This window comes from Pseudophryne corroboree, chromosome 1 (genome assembly GCF_028390025.1).
Source record: "Pseudophryne corroboree isolate aPseCor3 chromosome 1, aPseCor3.hap2, whole genome shotgun sequence".
In the NCBI taxonomy this organism is placed as follows: Eukaryota; Metazoa; Chordata; class Amphibia; order Anura; family Myobatrachidae; genus Pseudophryne; species Pseudophryne corroboree.
Genome location: NC_086444.1, coordinates 1,200,726,995 through 1,200,740,641, shown reverse-complemented (window position 1 = coordinate 1,200,740,641; position 13,647 = coordinate 1,200,726,995). Strand labels below are relative to the sequence as shown.

Sequence of the window (13,647 nt, the reverse complement as noted above, 5' to 3'; positions counted from 1 at the left end):
GCGCAGTGGGCTCACTCGCAAGTGGACCCCTGGATTCTACAAGTAGTATCGCAGGGGTACAAACTGGAATTCGAGGCGTTTCCCCCTCGCCGGTTCCTGAAGTCTGCTCTACCAAAGTCTCCCTCCGACAGGGAGGCAGTTTTGGAAGCCATTCACAAGCTGTATTCCCAGCAGGTGATAATCAAGGTACCCCTCCTACAACAGGAAAAGGGGTATTATTCCACGCTGTTTGTGGTACCGAAGCCGGACGGCTCGGTGAGACCAATTTTAAATCTGAAATCCTTGAACACTTACATAAAGAGGTTCAAATTCAAGATGGAATCACTCAGAGCGGTGATAGCAAACCTGGAAGAAGGGGACTATATGGTGTCTCTGGACATCAAGGATGCTTATCTCCACGTCCCAATCTACCCGTCTCACCAAGGGTACCTCAGGTTTGTAGTACAAAACTGTCATTATCTGTTTCAGACGCTGCCGTTTGGGTTGTCCACGGCACCTCGGGTCTTTACCAAGGTAATGGCCGAAATGATGATTCTTCTTCGAAGAAAAGGCATCTTAAAGTCGGAGTAGCACTATCTCAGGTAGTGTTACGTCAGCACGGGTGGATCCTAAATATTCCAAAATCCCAGCTGATTCCTACGACACGTCTACTGTTCCTAGGAATGATTCTGGACACAGTCCAGAAAAAGGTGTTTCTCCCGGAGGAGAAGGCCAGGGAGTTATCCGAGCTAGTCAGGAACCTCCTAAAACCAGGCCAGGTGTCAGTGCATCAGTGCACGAGGGTCCTGGGAAAAATGGTGGCTTCTTACGAAGCGATTCCATTCGGAAGATTCCATGCAAGAACTTTTCAGTGGGATCTACTGGACAAATGGTCCGGATCGCATCTTCAGATGCATCAGCGGATAACCCTGTCGCCAAGGACAAGGGTGTCTCTTCTGTGGTGGCTGCAGAGTGCTCATCTACTAGAGGGCCGCAGATTTGGCATTCAGGATTGGATCCTGGTGACCACGGATGCAAGCCTGAGAGGCTGGGGAGCAGTCACACAGGGAAGAAATTTCCAGGGCTTGTGGTCAAGCATGGAAGCATCTCTTCATATAAACATTCTGGAACTAAGGGCCATTTACAATGCCCTAAGTCAAGCGAAACCCCTGCTTCAGGGTCAGGCGGTATTGATCCAATCGGACAACATCACGTCAGTCGCCCACGTAAACAGACAGGGCGGCACGAGAAGCAGGAGGGCAATGGCAGAAGCTGCAAGGATTCTTCGCTGGGCGGAAAATCATGTGATAGCACTGTCAGCAGTCTTCATTCCGGGAGTGGACAACTGGGAAGCAGACTTCCTCAGCAGACACGACCTCCACCCGGGAGAGTGGGGACTTCACCCAGAAGTCTTCCACCTGATAGTAAACCGTTGGGAAGAACCAAAGGTGGACATGATGGCGTCCCATCTAAACAAAAAACTAGACAGATATTGCGCCAGGTCAAGGGACCCTCAGGCAATAGCGGTGGACGCCCTGGTAACGCCGTGGGTGTACCAGTCAGTGTATGTGTTCCCTCCTCTGCCTCTCATACCAAAGGTACTGAGAATCATAAGAAGGAGAGGAGTAAGAACTATACTCGTGGCTCCTGATTGGCCAAATGGACTTGGTACCCGGAACTTCAAGAGATGCTCACGGACGAACCGTGGCCTCTCCCTCTGAGAAAGGACCTGCTCCAGCAGGGGCCTTGTCTGTTCCAAGACTTACCGCGGCTGCGTTTGACGGCATGGCGGTTGAACGCCGGATCCTGAGGGAAAAAGGCATTCCAGATGAAGTCATCCCTACCCTGGTCAAGGCCAGGAAGGACGTAACCGCAAAACATTATCACCGCATTTGGCGAAAATATGTTGCGTGGTGTGAGGCCAAGAAGGCCCCTACAGAGGAATTTCAACTGGGTCGTTTCCTCCATTTCCTGCAAACAGGACTATCTATGGGCCTAAAATTAGGGTCCATTAAGGTTCAAATTTCGGCCCTGTCGATTTTCTTCCAGAAAGAACTGGCTTCAATGCCTGAAGTTCAGACATTTGTAAAAGGGGTACTGCATATACAGCCTCCTTTTGTGCCTCCAGTGGCACCTTGGGATCTCAATGTTGTGTTGAGTTTTCTAAAGTCACATTGGTTTGAACCACTCACCACTGTGGACTTCAAATATCTCACATGGAAGGTGACGATGCTGTTAGCCCTGGCTTCAGCCAGGCGGGTGTCAGAATTGGCGGCTTTATCATATAAAAGTCCTTACTTAATTTTTCATTCTGACAGGGCAGAATTGAGGACTCGTCCTCAATTTCTACCTAAGGTGGTTTCTGCATTTCACATGAACCAACCTATTGTGGTACCTGCGGCTACTAGGGACTTGGAGGACTCCAAGTTGCTTGACGTTGTCAGGGCCCTGAAAATATGTTTCCAGGACGGCTGGAGTCAGAAAATCTGACTCGCTGTTTATCCTGTATGCACCCAACAAGCTGGGTGCTCCTGCTTCTAAGCAGACGATTGCTCGTTGGATTTGTAGTACAATTCAGCTTGCACATTCTGTGGCAGGCCTGCCACAGCCAAAATCGGTAAAAGCCCATTCCACAAGGAAAGTGGGCTCATCTTGGGCGGCTGCCCGAGGGGTCTCGGCTTTACAACTTTGCCGAGCAGCTACTTGGTCAGGGGCAAACACGTTTGCAAAATTCTACAAATTTGATACCCTGGCTGAGGAGGACCTGGAGTTCTCTCATTCGGTGCTGCAGAGTCATCCGCACTCTCCCGCCCGTTTGGGAGCTTTGGTATAATCCCCATGGTCCTTACGGAGTCCCAGCATCCACTAGGACGTCAGAGAAAATAAGATTTTACTTACCGATAAATCTATTTCTCGTAGTCCGTAGTGGATGCTGGGCGCCCATCCCAAGTGCGGATTGTCTGCAATACTTGTATATAGTTATTGTTACAAAAATTCGGGTTATTATTGTTGTGAGCCATCTTTTCAGAGGCTCCTTTTCGTTTTATCATACTGTTAACTGGGTTCAGATCACAAGTTGTACGGTGTGATTGGTGTGGCTGGTATGAGTCTTACCCGGGATTCAATATCCTTCCTTATTATGTACGCTCGTCCGGGCACAGTGTCCTAACTGAGGCTTGGAGGAGGGTCATGGGGGGAGGAGCCAGTGCACACCACCTGATCCTAAAGCTTTTATTCTTGTGCCCTGTCTCCTGCGGAGCCGCTATTCCCCATGGTCCTTACGGAGTCCCAGCATCCACTACGGACTACGAGAAATAGATTTATCGGTAAGTAAAATCTTATTTTTTTTTTGCTAGATTGGTGGCGAATAATATTAAAAAAAAAAAAAAAAATTGTTCTTACTGCTGTTGTCGGGGACAGTTTCACATATACAGTAGGGCCCTCATTCCGAGTCGTTCGCTCAGTATTTTTCATCGCATCGCAGTGAAATTCCGCTTAGTGCGCATGCGCAATATTCGCACTGCGACTGCGCCAAGTATCTTTGCTATGAAGAAATTATTTTTACTCACGGCTTTTTCATCGCTCCGGCGATCGTAATGTGATTGACAGGAAATGGGTGTTACTGGGCGGAAACACGGCGTTTTATGGGCGTGTGGCTGAAAACGCTACCGTTTCCGGAAAAAACGCAGGAGTGGCCGGAGAAACGGGGGAGTGGTTGGGCGAACGCTGGGTGTGTTTGTGACGTCAAACCAGGAACGAAAAGCACTGAACTGATTGCACAGGCAGAGTAAGTCTGAAGCTACTCTAAAACTGCTAAGTAGTTTGTGATCGCAATATTGCGAATACATCGGTCGCAATTTTAAGATGCTAAGATACACTCCCAGTAGGCGGCGGCTTAGCGTGTGTAACTCTGCTAAATTCGCCTTGCGACCGATCAACTCGGAATGAGGGCCTATGTCCCTAAATGATATGACCCAGAGAATTAGGGGAATTTGCAAACATTTTATGTTACATGCAGAAATATAAGAATTGTGCTGTGCAGTTCATCAATATTAAAATATAGGGACATCCCATGGACAAATCTCTGTAAATCGTGGTTATTAGGGACCGATGGCACCCACGCACAATACACGCATAGTAACCTGAGTTTTCAAAGGAAAATTAATCAACCTTAAGGTTTGTCATCAAAAATTTTCTCTTTGATTGAGGCCATTAAATACCTCTGTAGATATGTCGCTGCAATGGTTGGCTTGCTGCCTCTCAGCTGTGAGGTCTCTGGTGTTGCTTCCAGCTAACGTCCGGTATGTGTGGAGTTTGTATGTTCTCTCAAATGTTTTTGTGTGGGATTGCTGTGTGTGCTCCGATTCCCCCCCACCCCACACACACTCCAAACACATACTGGTAGTTAAAGTGGTTTCTGACAGCAAATTACCACTAGTGCGTATATGTATGTGTACATGTGTTACAGTCTGATAATAAATTGTAAGCTTCGCTGTTACAGGGTCTGACGTGAATGACAAAATATTCTCTGTAAAGCGCTGCAGTATATGTGTGCACTATATAAGTATCTGTTCATTAATAAATCACTGCTAGTTTATTAAAATGTTGCTGATAAACCATTTTTAGTATTCCGTTATCTGTTTGCCTCTCCGTCCATGTGACAGAACACACGGCACTACCTCATGTTCATCAGAACCCGCTGACATCACATGATACATCCCACTTAAGGCAAAGTTACTTGTTGTTATTCCCGATCGCCTCATCCGTGGTCATAAGTTAGACCGCAAAATCTGGTGATTAGATAAAGGTTCTCGTTCCAACATTTGTCTTACAGGAAGAAACTTGTACTATACCTGCCTGTAATTACTGAATAATGTGTATGTGTGTGTGTGTGTGTGTGTATGTATGTGTATGTGTATGTATGTATGTATGTATGTATATATATATATATATATATATATATATATATATATATATATATATATATATATATAATGTGTATATATATATATATACACCAAAAATGCCACGGGCAGCCTTGGCTGCTAGACACACGGGCGTTCCAATGATGTGATGAGAGTACCAGCATTGAGCGTATGTTATTGCACTTTCACTTTTACCTCAGTAAACGTGTCGGCTGCTTTCCCAGTGAATATTATTCAGCAAACAATTGTTCTGCCTGTGCTGCGCATATACGACAAGGTCTCAGGATTATTTTAGAGGTGTGGGAACAAGATGACGCCTGTCCGGCAATAAGCCCAAAGTCTTTATCCCTGGGTGGGGTCTGTTGCCAATTATCGCTTCATGTTTAGTGAATACGTGCCAGTGCATGATATAAGTATAAGCGTTTTCTGTGACCCAGTAGGAGCCTGTCCTGTACATACATAGGGAAGGAGAAGGAGAAGAAAGTAATCTTATGGAGACAATCGTGGGTTCAATTGAAATTAAAGCACTTTTTATTGATGTACACTAAAATATAGTTCACTTACAACGATGCAAAATACTGTATATAAGGGGGGGAAGGTAGTGACTGGTGAATGGAGTGACGTTAATGAGAAAAATGTGTCCACGAATTTCACCAGCGTCAGTTTACACCGGCACGCAGTGTAAAGTGTGCAATGCGGAAACTTAGTTCACCCATGCGCGCAGAGCGCAGTGGTGGATTCCTGTAATTGTAACCCGGTGAAGCAATCTCACTGTGTGGTTCCCAGCACGATGACGTGGGTACCGGGTAACTGCCCAGAGCTATTCAATTGACCGCATCACGCCCAACGCTTAAGTCAGCGAGACGCCGTTTTACGCGACTAATGCCTTGTGCTTAGGTCGCGATGCCAGTGCATGCGGTAACACCGCGACTAGCCCTGAGGTACTACTTAAGTCTAATATTTTGTCGCACCTTTAGGAGGATGTTGGCAGAAATCACTAGTTGCGGGTTTACCCCGCACCCAAATGAATAGCTCCAGGCATTTCACCCGGGAGCCTTATCACCGCTCTGAGAATTGAATGGCGCCCTATTGAGACCTGAAAATAAATTGGAGAGAGATCAAGTACCAACTAATCCATTTTTAACTTCTTTTACAGAATGTGTTTGAAAAATGACAGGAGCTGATTGGTTGGTGCTTTATCTCCCCCTAGGAACTAACCAATCAGCCATCAGCGTTCAGCTGATCATTTATCTGCTGTTCCAGTGATTACCGCTGTCCCCATAGGAACTCGCTGGATAACTCAATACTGGGATGGTGTTACCCGTGGGACTTAAGGGATAGATTAAGAATGGGGCATGTGGGCCTACAGCCCCAGGCCTCCACATAAAAATAGGCCCATCATCGTCTTATATTTAGACCCCCTCAGTGATATTCTCATAGCTTGGTATTAAACCTTGCTTTACCACATGGACTCGGCAAACATTAGGTAGGGGTTAAGTGTAATGTAGGTCTTGGCGCTGGCAGACTTTGTATAGCAGTACGTGCCATGACTGTGTATTGCAGAAACCCCCCCTTTTCTTTCTTTCCTCCTGTGTTTTGTAGTGAGCATGTGACAGGTGCCACCCACTGGGGCGGAGACTCCTATAAGGCTGGCTGCACGCCCGGGTCTCATGTAAACAGATCTGGCACTGACAGTAGCTGCGTGTTGTGTTATTACAGAATGCAGTTTTTCCCTCCCATCCACATCCATCTGAAGAAGCACAATGGGAGCTCCGGCGGGTACGTTTTATTCCTTCCCTGGGAATAAGAGCGGCGTTCTCTGCCTGATTGCAGAAATCCTGGAATGCTGGCACGCACTCAAGTATATTTATTTACACAGGGGGGACTTCCAAAGCGAAAGTGTTTCTAGTTTGTGACATCTGTTGTATCAGTTGCAGCCTTTCAGCGTTAGGTTTGTATCTTGGGGGGCGATAGTTCCTTTTGTAGTCACGGCGCATCTCGGTAGGGTTATATTCGCCGCTTTGTGTAGAAAGCTATTTTGTAAACGTAAATTGTACGGTGGTTCTTGGGGAGAAGATATTACTATGTGCAGTAGTGATGCCAAATGGGTCCTAAAATTGCAATTTATTTTACGTGTCTGAACATGTCTTGCGCTGAATGCAGTGTACACATTGCAGGACTGCATTATTATCTATACACCTGCACTGACGGTGCTGTACCGGATTTCTGCTGCATTCAGCGTACACACTACAGGACTGTATTATCACCTACAGTATACACCTGCACTGACGGTGCTGTACCAGATTTCTGCTGCATTCAGCGTACACACTGCAGGACTGTATTATCACCTACAGTATACACCTGCACTGACTGTGCTGTACCAGATTTCTGCTGCATTCAGCGTACACACTGCAGGACTGTATTATCACCTACAGTATACACCTGCACTGACAGTGCTGTACCGGATTTCTGCTGCATTCAGCGTACACACTGCAGGACTGTATTATCACCTACAGTATACACCTGCACTGACTGTGCTGTACCAGATTTCTGCTGCATTCAGCGTACACACTGCAGGACTGTATTATCACCTACAGTATACACCTGCACTGACGGTGCTGTACCAGATTTCTGCTGCATTCAGCGTACACACTGCAGGACTGTATTATCACCTACAGTATACACCTGCACTGACGGTGCTGTATCGGAGTTCTGCTACATTCAGCGTACACATTTCAGGACTGTATTATTACCTACAGTATACACCTGCACTGACGGTGCTGTACCGGATTTCTGCTGCATTCAGCGTACACACTGCAGGACTGTATTATCGCCTACAGTATACACCTGCACTGACTGTGCTGTACCAGATTTCTGCTGAATGCAGCGTACACATTGCAGGACTGCATTATTATCTATACACCTGCACTGACGGTGCTGTACCGGATTTCTGCTGCATTCAGCGTACACACTGCAGGACTGTATTATCACCTACAGTATACACCTGCACTGACGGTGCTGTACCGGATTTCTGCTGCATTCAGCGTACACACTGCAGGACTGTATTATCACCTACAGTATACACCTGCACTGACGGTGCTGTACCGGATTTCTGCTGCATTCAGCGTACACACTGCAGGACTGTATTATCACCTACAGTATACACCTGCACTGACGGTGCTGTACCGGATTTCTGCAGTATAAACCAGCCAGTGAAGCCGATCCTTTATATACTATAGACCGGTGGGCTTATATCCCCTTCCAGTAATACAGTATACGCATTCTGTAGCTATCAGGATCTGTTGCAGGGCTGGATTACAATAATTAGACTGGAGAATCAAACTGGCCTAATAAGAGACCTTGAGGTGTTATTTCATTGTGTGTTTTTCTCTGGCTTCAAGTGACTTGCATTTTATTCAGTGTCTGGTTATTGCGTGCATGCCCATTCATAGTACAAGTGTCTCTAGTGCAGCCTATGGCCTTCTGTTGATTGTAGAACTAGAAGTCTCAGCATGCCCCCACTTTGCCAGATTCCACTTGCTGCAGCTTTACATTAGGCTCTGGCTAGTTGAGCGTGCTGGGACTTGTAGTTCAACAGTAGCAGGAGGATGTCTGCATGACCAGGTCGTAGACTATACCTGCATTGGGTACCTAGCCGGGGGAGGTGCTCGTAACTTGCCGTATTTCTGCTGTAAAGTCCATGTTTCATCCAAGTGTCTATTGCTGGGGAGGTGTGTGGGTTTTGCTGTTGGATGAGCACATCTACATGGTGCTCTGTGTAAGGGAAGTAGTATCTGAGAAGCAGCCAGGCAGTAACGACGCTGCCTCGCGGCTCGCCCAGCGATTGCAGCTACTTCATCCCCAGTGGAATTTTCCAGCCACCTGGAAGGGTGTAACGTAAGGAATTAGAATGAGAGGGATGACACAAAGCATCGGGATAGGAGTGTGGGGAGGACGCGTGCCTCAGGGTTCTGTTGTTACTGGAGACAAAATACACCAAACCCCACTCACATGGGAGGACAGAGGGGGCTGCGTGTGCTGTGTGTATAGTGACATACCGGATCCAGCATCCGGGTCTGAGCCCCCTTACATGGGAGGACAGAGGGGGCTGCGTGTGCTGTGTGTATACTGACATACCGGAACCAGCATCCGGGTCTGAGCCCCCTCACATGGGAGGACAGAGGGGCTGCGTGTGCTGTGTGTATACTGTCATACCGGAACCAGCATCCGGGTCTGAGCCCCCTCACATGGGAGGACAGAGGGGGCTGCGTGTGCTGTGTGTATAGTGACATACCGGATCCAGCATCCGGGTCTGAGCCCCCTTACATGGGAGGACAGAGGGGCTGCGTGTGCTGTGTGTATACTGTCATACCGGAACCAGCATCCGGGTCTGAGCCCCCTCACATGGGAGGACAGAGGGGGCTGCGTGTGCTGTGTGTATACTGACATACCGGATCCAGCATCCGGGTCTGAGCCCCCTCACATGGGAGGACAGAGGGGCTGCGTGTTTTGTGTGTGTATACTGACATACCGGAACCAGCATCCGGGCCTGAGCCCCCTCACATGGGAGGACAGAGGGGCTGTGTGTATACTGACATACCGGATCCAGCATCCGGGTCTGAGCCCCCTCACATGGGAGGACAGAGGGGGCTGCGTGTGCTGTGTGTATACTGACATACCGGATCCAGCATCCGGGTCTGAGCCCCCTCACATGGGAGGACAGAGGGGGCTGCGTGTGCTGTGTGTATACTAACATACCGGAACCGGCATCCGGGTCTGAGCCCCCTCACATGGGAGGACAGAGGGGCTGCGTGTGCTGTGTGTATACTGACATACCGGAACCAGCATCCGGGTCTGAGCCCCCTCACATGGGAGGACAGAGGGGCTGCGTGTTTTGTGTGTGTTTACTGACATACCGGATCCAGCATCCGGGTCTGAGCCCCCTCACATGGGAGGACAGAGGGGGCTGCGTGTGCTGTGTGTATACTGACATACTGGATCCAGCATCCGGGTCTTAGCCCCCTCACATGGGAGGACAGAGGGGGCTGCGTGTTTTGTGTGTGTGTGTTTGGGTGTGTACTGAGAGACCATGTGACCTCCTGGGCGACAGCCATGGTCATGCTTGTCATGGTGATGGGCCTATCTTTATGTGGAAGCCTTGGCCTGTAGCCCCATCTGCCCCACTGTAAATCTGACCCTGATTACTGCCATAGTCTGTTCTTTCTCTTTAATTAAAATAATAAATTACTGTTTTTTTACGTCAGTATAAGATCATTGGTCTGATGGCTGCGATGCATTGTTATACTAATATGTGATTTGTGTCTCTGTCCTGCAGCCCATCCATGAGCCCAGACTTCCAGCATTACAGCTTCAGAATGCCTAACATTGGGTTCCAGAACCTTCCCCTCAACATCTACATCGTGGTGTTTGGCACGGCGATATTCGTGTTCATCTTGAGCCTTCTCTTCTGCTGCTACCTGATCCGGTACGTTCTGTTTGCTTCATAGGCACTGCAGTTTTGCCAGGCTGCCATTGGAGGCGCTAGGTTGGGAAACGTGACTCCTGCCCTCTGTAACATATGGTCGTTGGGCGTTTTTTTATTTTTTTTATTGTAAATATACAGTATATATATTTTTTAATGGCCACAAGATGAGAGAGCCTAGATTAAGGGACTGTACCGCACTGTGGACCACCGTGATTGTACTCTTATAAGCACTGAGTTACCCCAGCCAGTGGAAAGGCCCTAATACTACAAGAGAGGCCGGCTCTTGCTCCCCTAGATAGGAAGACATCTTGGGGTAAATTTACTAAGATGGGAGTTCTATTTAAGATGGGATGTTGCCCATAGCAACCAATCAGATTCTGCTTATCATTTATCTAGCACCTTCTAGAAGATAATACCTGGAATCTGGTTGCTAAGGGCAACATCTCATCTTAAATAGAACTCCCATCTTAGTAAATTTACCCCCTCGTTGGCAGTAATGATGCAGACCACCACTCCTTTCGAAATCCCTGGATTAATGCCTGCGGACCCATTACTCTGAGAAACAAGGCCTTGCCCTGATTTATCTGCTTGGTAATATTCCTGGGGTCCCAATGGCGCAACCTCACAATTTTCCAGTATTCCATAAAGACACACAAAACATATAACGTTATGTAAATGTCACCTTTTACAGTTCTATAATCAACCAAATATTGACCTGGCATGCAAAGGGTACAGAGAGAGGATTGGTGCAGGTGTGTGATAATGTTATATATTAGGGTGCCTGCGCGGAGTGCAGCAACCCAGCAAAATCCTCCTGGCTTAGTGATGGTCTCCAGGTTTATCTGCCCTACATGGGCCTGCATTGGGGGAGTAGAGAGCACGGCAAGATCTGTGTACAGGAGGAAGGGTCAGCTTGGTGTGTAGCCTGCAGGTGAGGGCGCACTTGTGGCCATGTCAGTGCCCAGCCCACCACGTATGTTTGTGATTATAGTGGCTTGTTATATATTAATAATTCACTCTGCTATGCCCATTCACCCCCCAGGCAGGGTCCTACGCACACATTTATCAATCTCCTCTTCATACACAGATTATTTTCTTTATTACTGCACAACTCCTCATTAATGCATACTCTGCATTTGGGAGAACGATGTGTTCCTACAGCAATTATCTTGTGTGTGTATATGGTTAGAGCGAGATACTAATTTGTCTTATACATGGCTGTCTGGAACCTGGCAGTGGCACAAACTCTATACTCTCTAAAGGTCATTCAGTAACTCGAGCTTTATAAATCAAATTATAACGTAGCGCTTGGAGCACGTCTCATCTGTGGTTATTACATGCAATTTATAATCTTCTGTTCTTTAGTTATCTTTATAAAGCTTTTATTTGGGATCCAGTTTTTTTTTTTGTAATGAATAGCAAAATAAGATGGAGGCATTGTGTAAGTGCTTTGTCCCGTAAGAAGCTACTAGCTGCGGTACATAGTGTGACCTGATTGCTTAAGAGAAGCGTAAACTCCAAAATGAAAATGTTCAGGTGGAAAAACAATACACTGTTCAGCGTTACCCGGGCATTCCACTGCAGCTCTGTTATATAGTAAAGTAGAAACTCCAACCCCCCCTCCCAACTCTTACTTCATCCAATCTATATAGTGCATTTGTCTGCAGCAAGACTGCAAAGTGGTCAGTCATGCTCTGCCTGCTCAGTTAGAGCCGCACCTCCCTCCATACAGGTCTCCTCAGAGGATAAAACACCAACCAATCAGCTCCTACATTATTATTCAAGCACAGCCTGTAACATGACAGGTAGAAGTTCATTGGTTAGTACTTTATCTCTCTCCACTTCAAGGTTTGATAACATTTTCCCCTATGGGAGAGAAAGACGGACAAGTTTAGTATAAACTCTCCAGTTCCGTTTATATGTCTTTTGGTTTGTTAATGTATAAACTTTTTGGGGTGTGTTACTTACACAAGATTGCACGCTCATATGTGTGTGACCCCAGGCCCAGTTTGGTTGGCCCTCCAATCCGTGGCTCGTCATTACTATGCGACGGGTGTGCAATAAGTTTCGGTATGCACAAAAAGTATTTTATTTACAAACAAAGTGAACATTACATTCTTTCAAAGTCAGGTGGTGTCTCCTCTGCCTGCAGTGCGCATCCGGAAACTTAGCGCACACCCCTCGTACAGGGGTATAGTTGGAAATGCAAACACTCCAAGTAAGATTATTATTTTTAGACTGCCAAATATGCAAAGCAAGCCCTGTAATTACTGTGGGGATAACAAGTGTTTGCTAGTACTTCAGTGCCCGCCTATCCTGGCAGCTGCCTGTGTGTCACCTAGGCTGGCAACGTCTAGGCACAGTGGGTGATTTCCCAGGGGCAGAGTTTACCTTCCTGTGGGGAAATTATAAGTTTCCCAGCATCTGCTGTCTCATAGCTGCCCAGTCACTTTTGTTTTGGTTTCCTTTTCATGTGAGGATCATGTGATGTGACCGTTTCACCGTAACACAAACATGGGACAGAACTGAAAGTAAACTGCAGCTGCGCAGATCGTATCAGGCAAATATTTGCTGCCAGGTCTCAGTCCGCCCTCTGTGGGAGACTGTTGGCAGGAAAGAATAAAGATGTTTTCCCATTAAAGGGAATAATAAATCTAAATGTACAAACATCTGAATTCCTCTTTGTAGGCTGTCTGCTTGCAACCTCATTAGCAAGCTCCATGAAACTGCATGTTGACTGTCCGTTAACTAGGAGACTGCAAGCACTGCCGTCTCATAAGAACTCACAAATAAAATACTGTATGTTGACTGTATGTTTAATATCAAGCAGCTGCACAGCAGTGTTTCTCTTATGTCCTAGAGGATGCTGGGGTCCACATTAGTACCACGGGGTATAGACGGGTCCACCAGGAGCCACGGGCACTTTAAGAGTTTAATAGTGTGGGCTGGCTCCTCCCTCTATGCCCCTCCTACCAGACTCAGTTTAGAAAATGTGCCCGGAGGAGCTGGTCACAGCTAGGGGAGCTCCTAGAGCTTTTCTGGTTTTTTTTTTTTTTTTAAGAGATGTTAGGCACAGGGAGGCTGCTGGCAACAGCCTCCCTGCTTTGTGGGACTTAGGGGGGGGGGAGTAGTGTCCAACCCTTGAGGTTAATGGCCACTATCTCTGCTGACAGGACACTGAGCTCCTGAGGCATGCCGCCACCCCCAACAGAGCCAGAAGATCGCGGTGGTGAGTAGGACATCAGTGACCCGACAAGC

At 47.3% G+C, this 13,647-nt stretch overlaps 1 protein-coding gene across 3 annotated transcripts in view; it reads left to right on the top strand.

Moving 5' to 3' along the window:
• The window catches only part of RNF24 (ring finger protein 24), a 95,072-nt gene that overhangs the window by 64,840 nt on the left and 16,585 nt on the right, over nt 1–13,647 (top strand). For 2 of the 3 annotated variants that reach the window (XM_063925321.1, XM_063925322.1), the window contains exon 2: nt 10,240–10,389. In XM_063925321.1, the coding sequence (XP_063781391.1) occupies nt 10,247–10,389 (143 nt within the window). In that variant the 5' untranslated portion in view covers nt 10,240–10,246. Of the gene's footprint in view, nt 1–6,579; nt 6,684–10,239; nt 10,390–13,647 lie in introns of those variants that run through there. The other variant, XM_063925320.1, reaches the window with a different exon arrangement.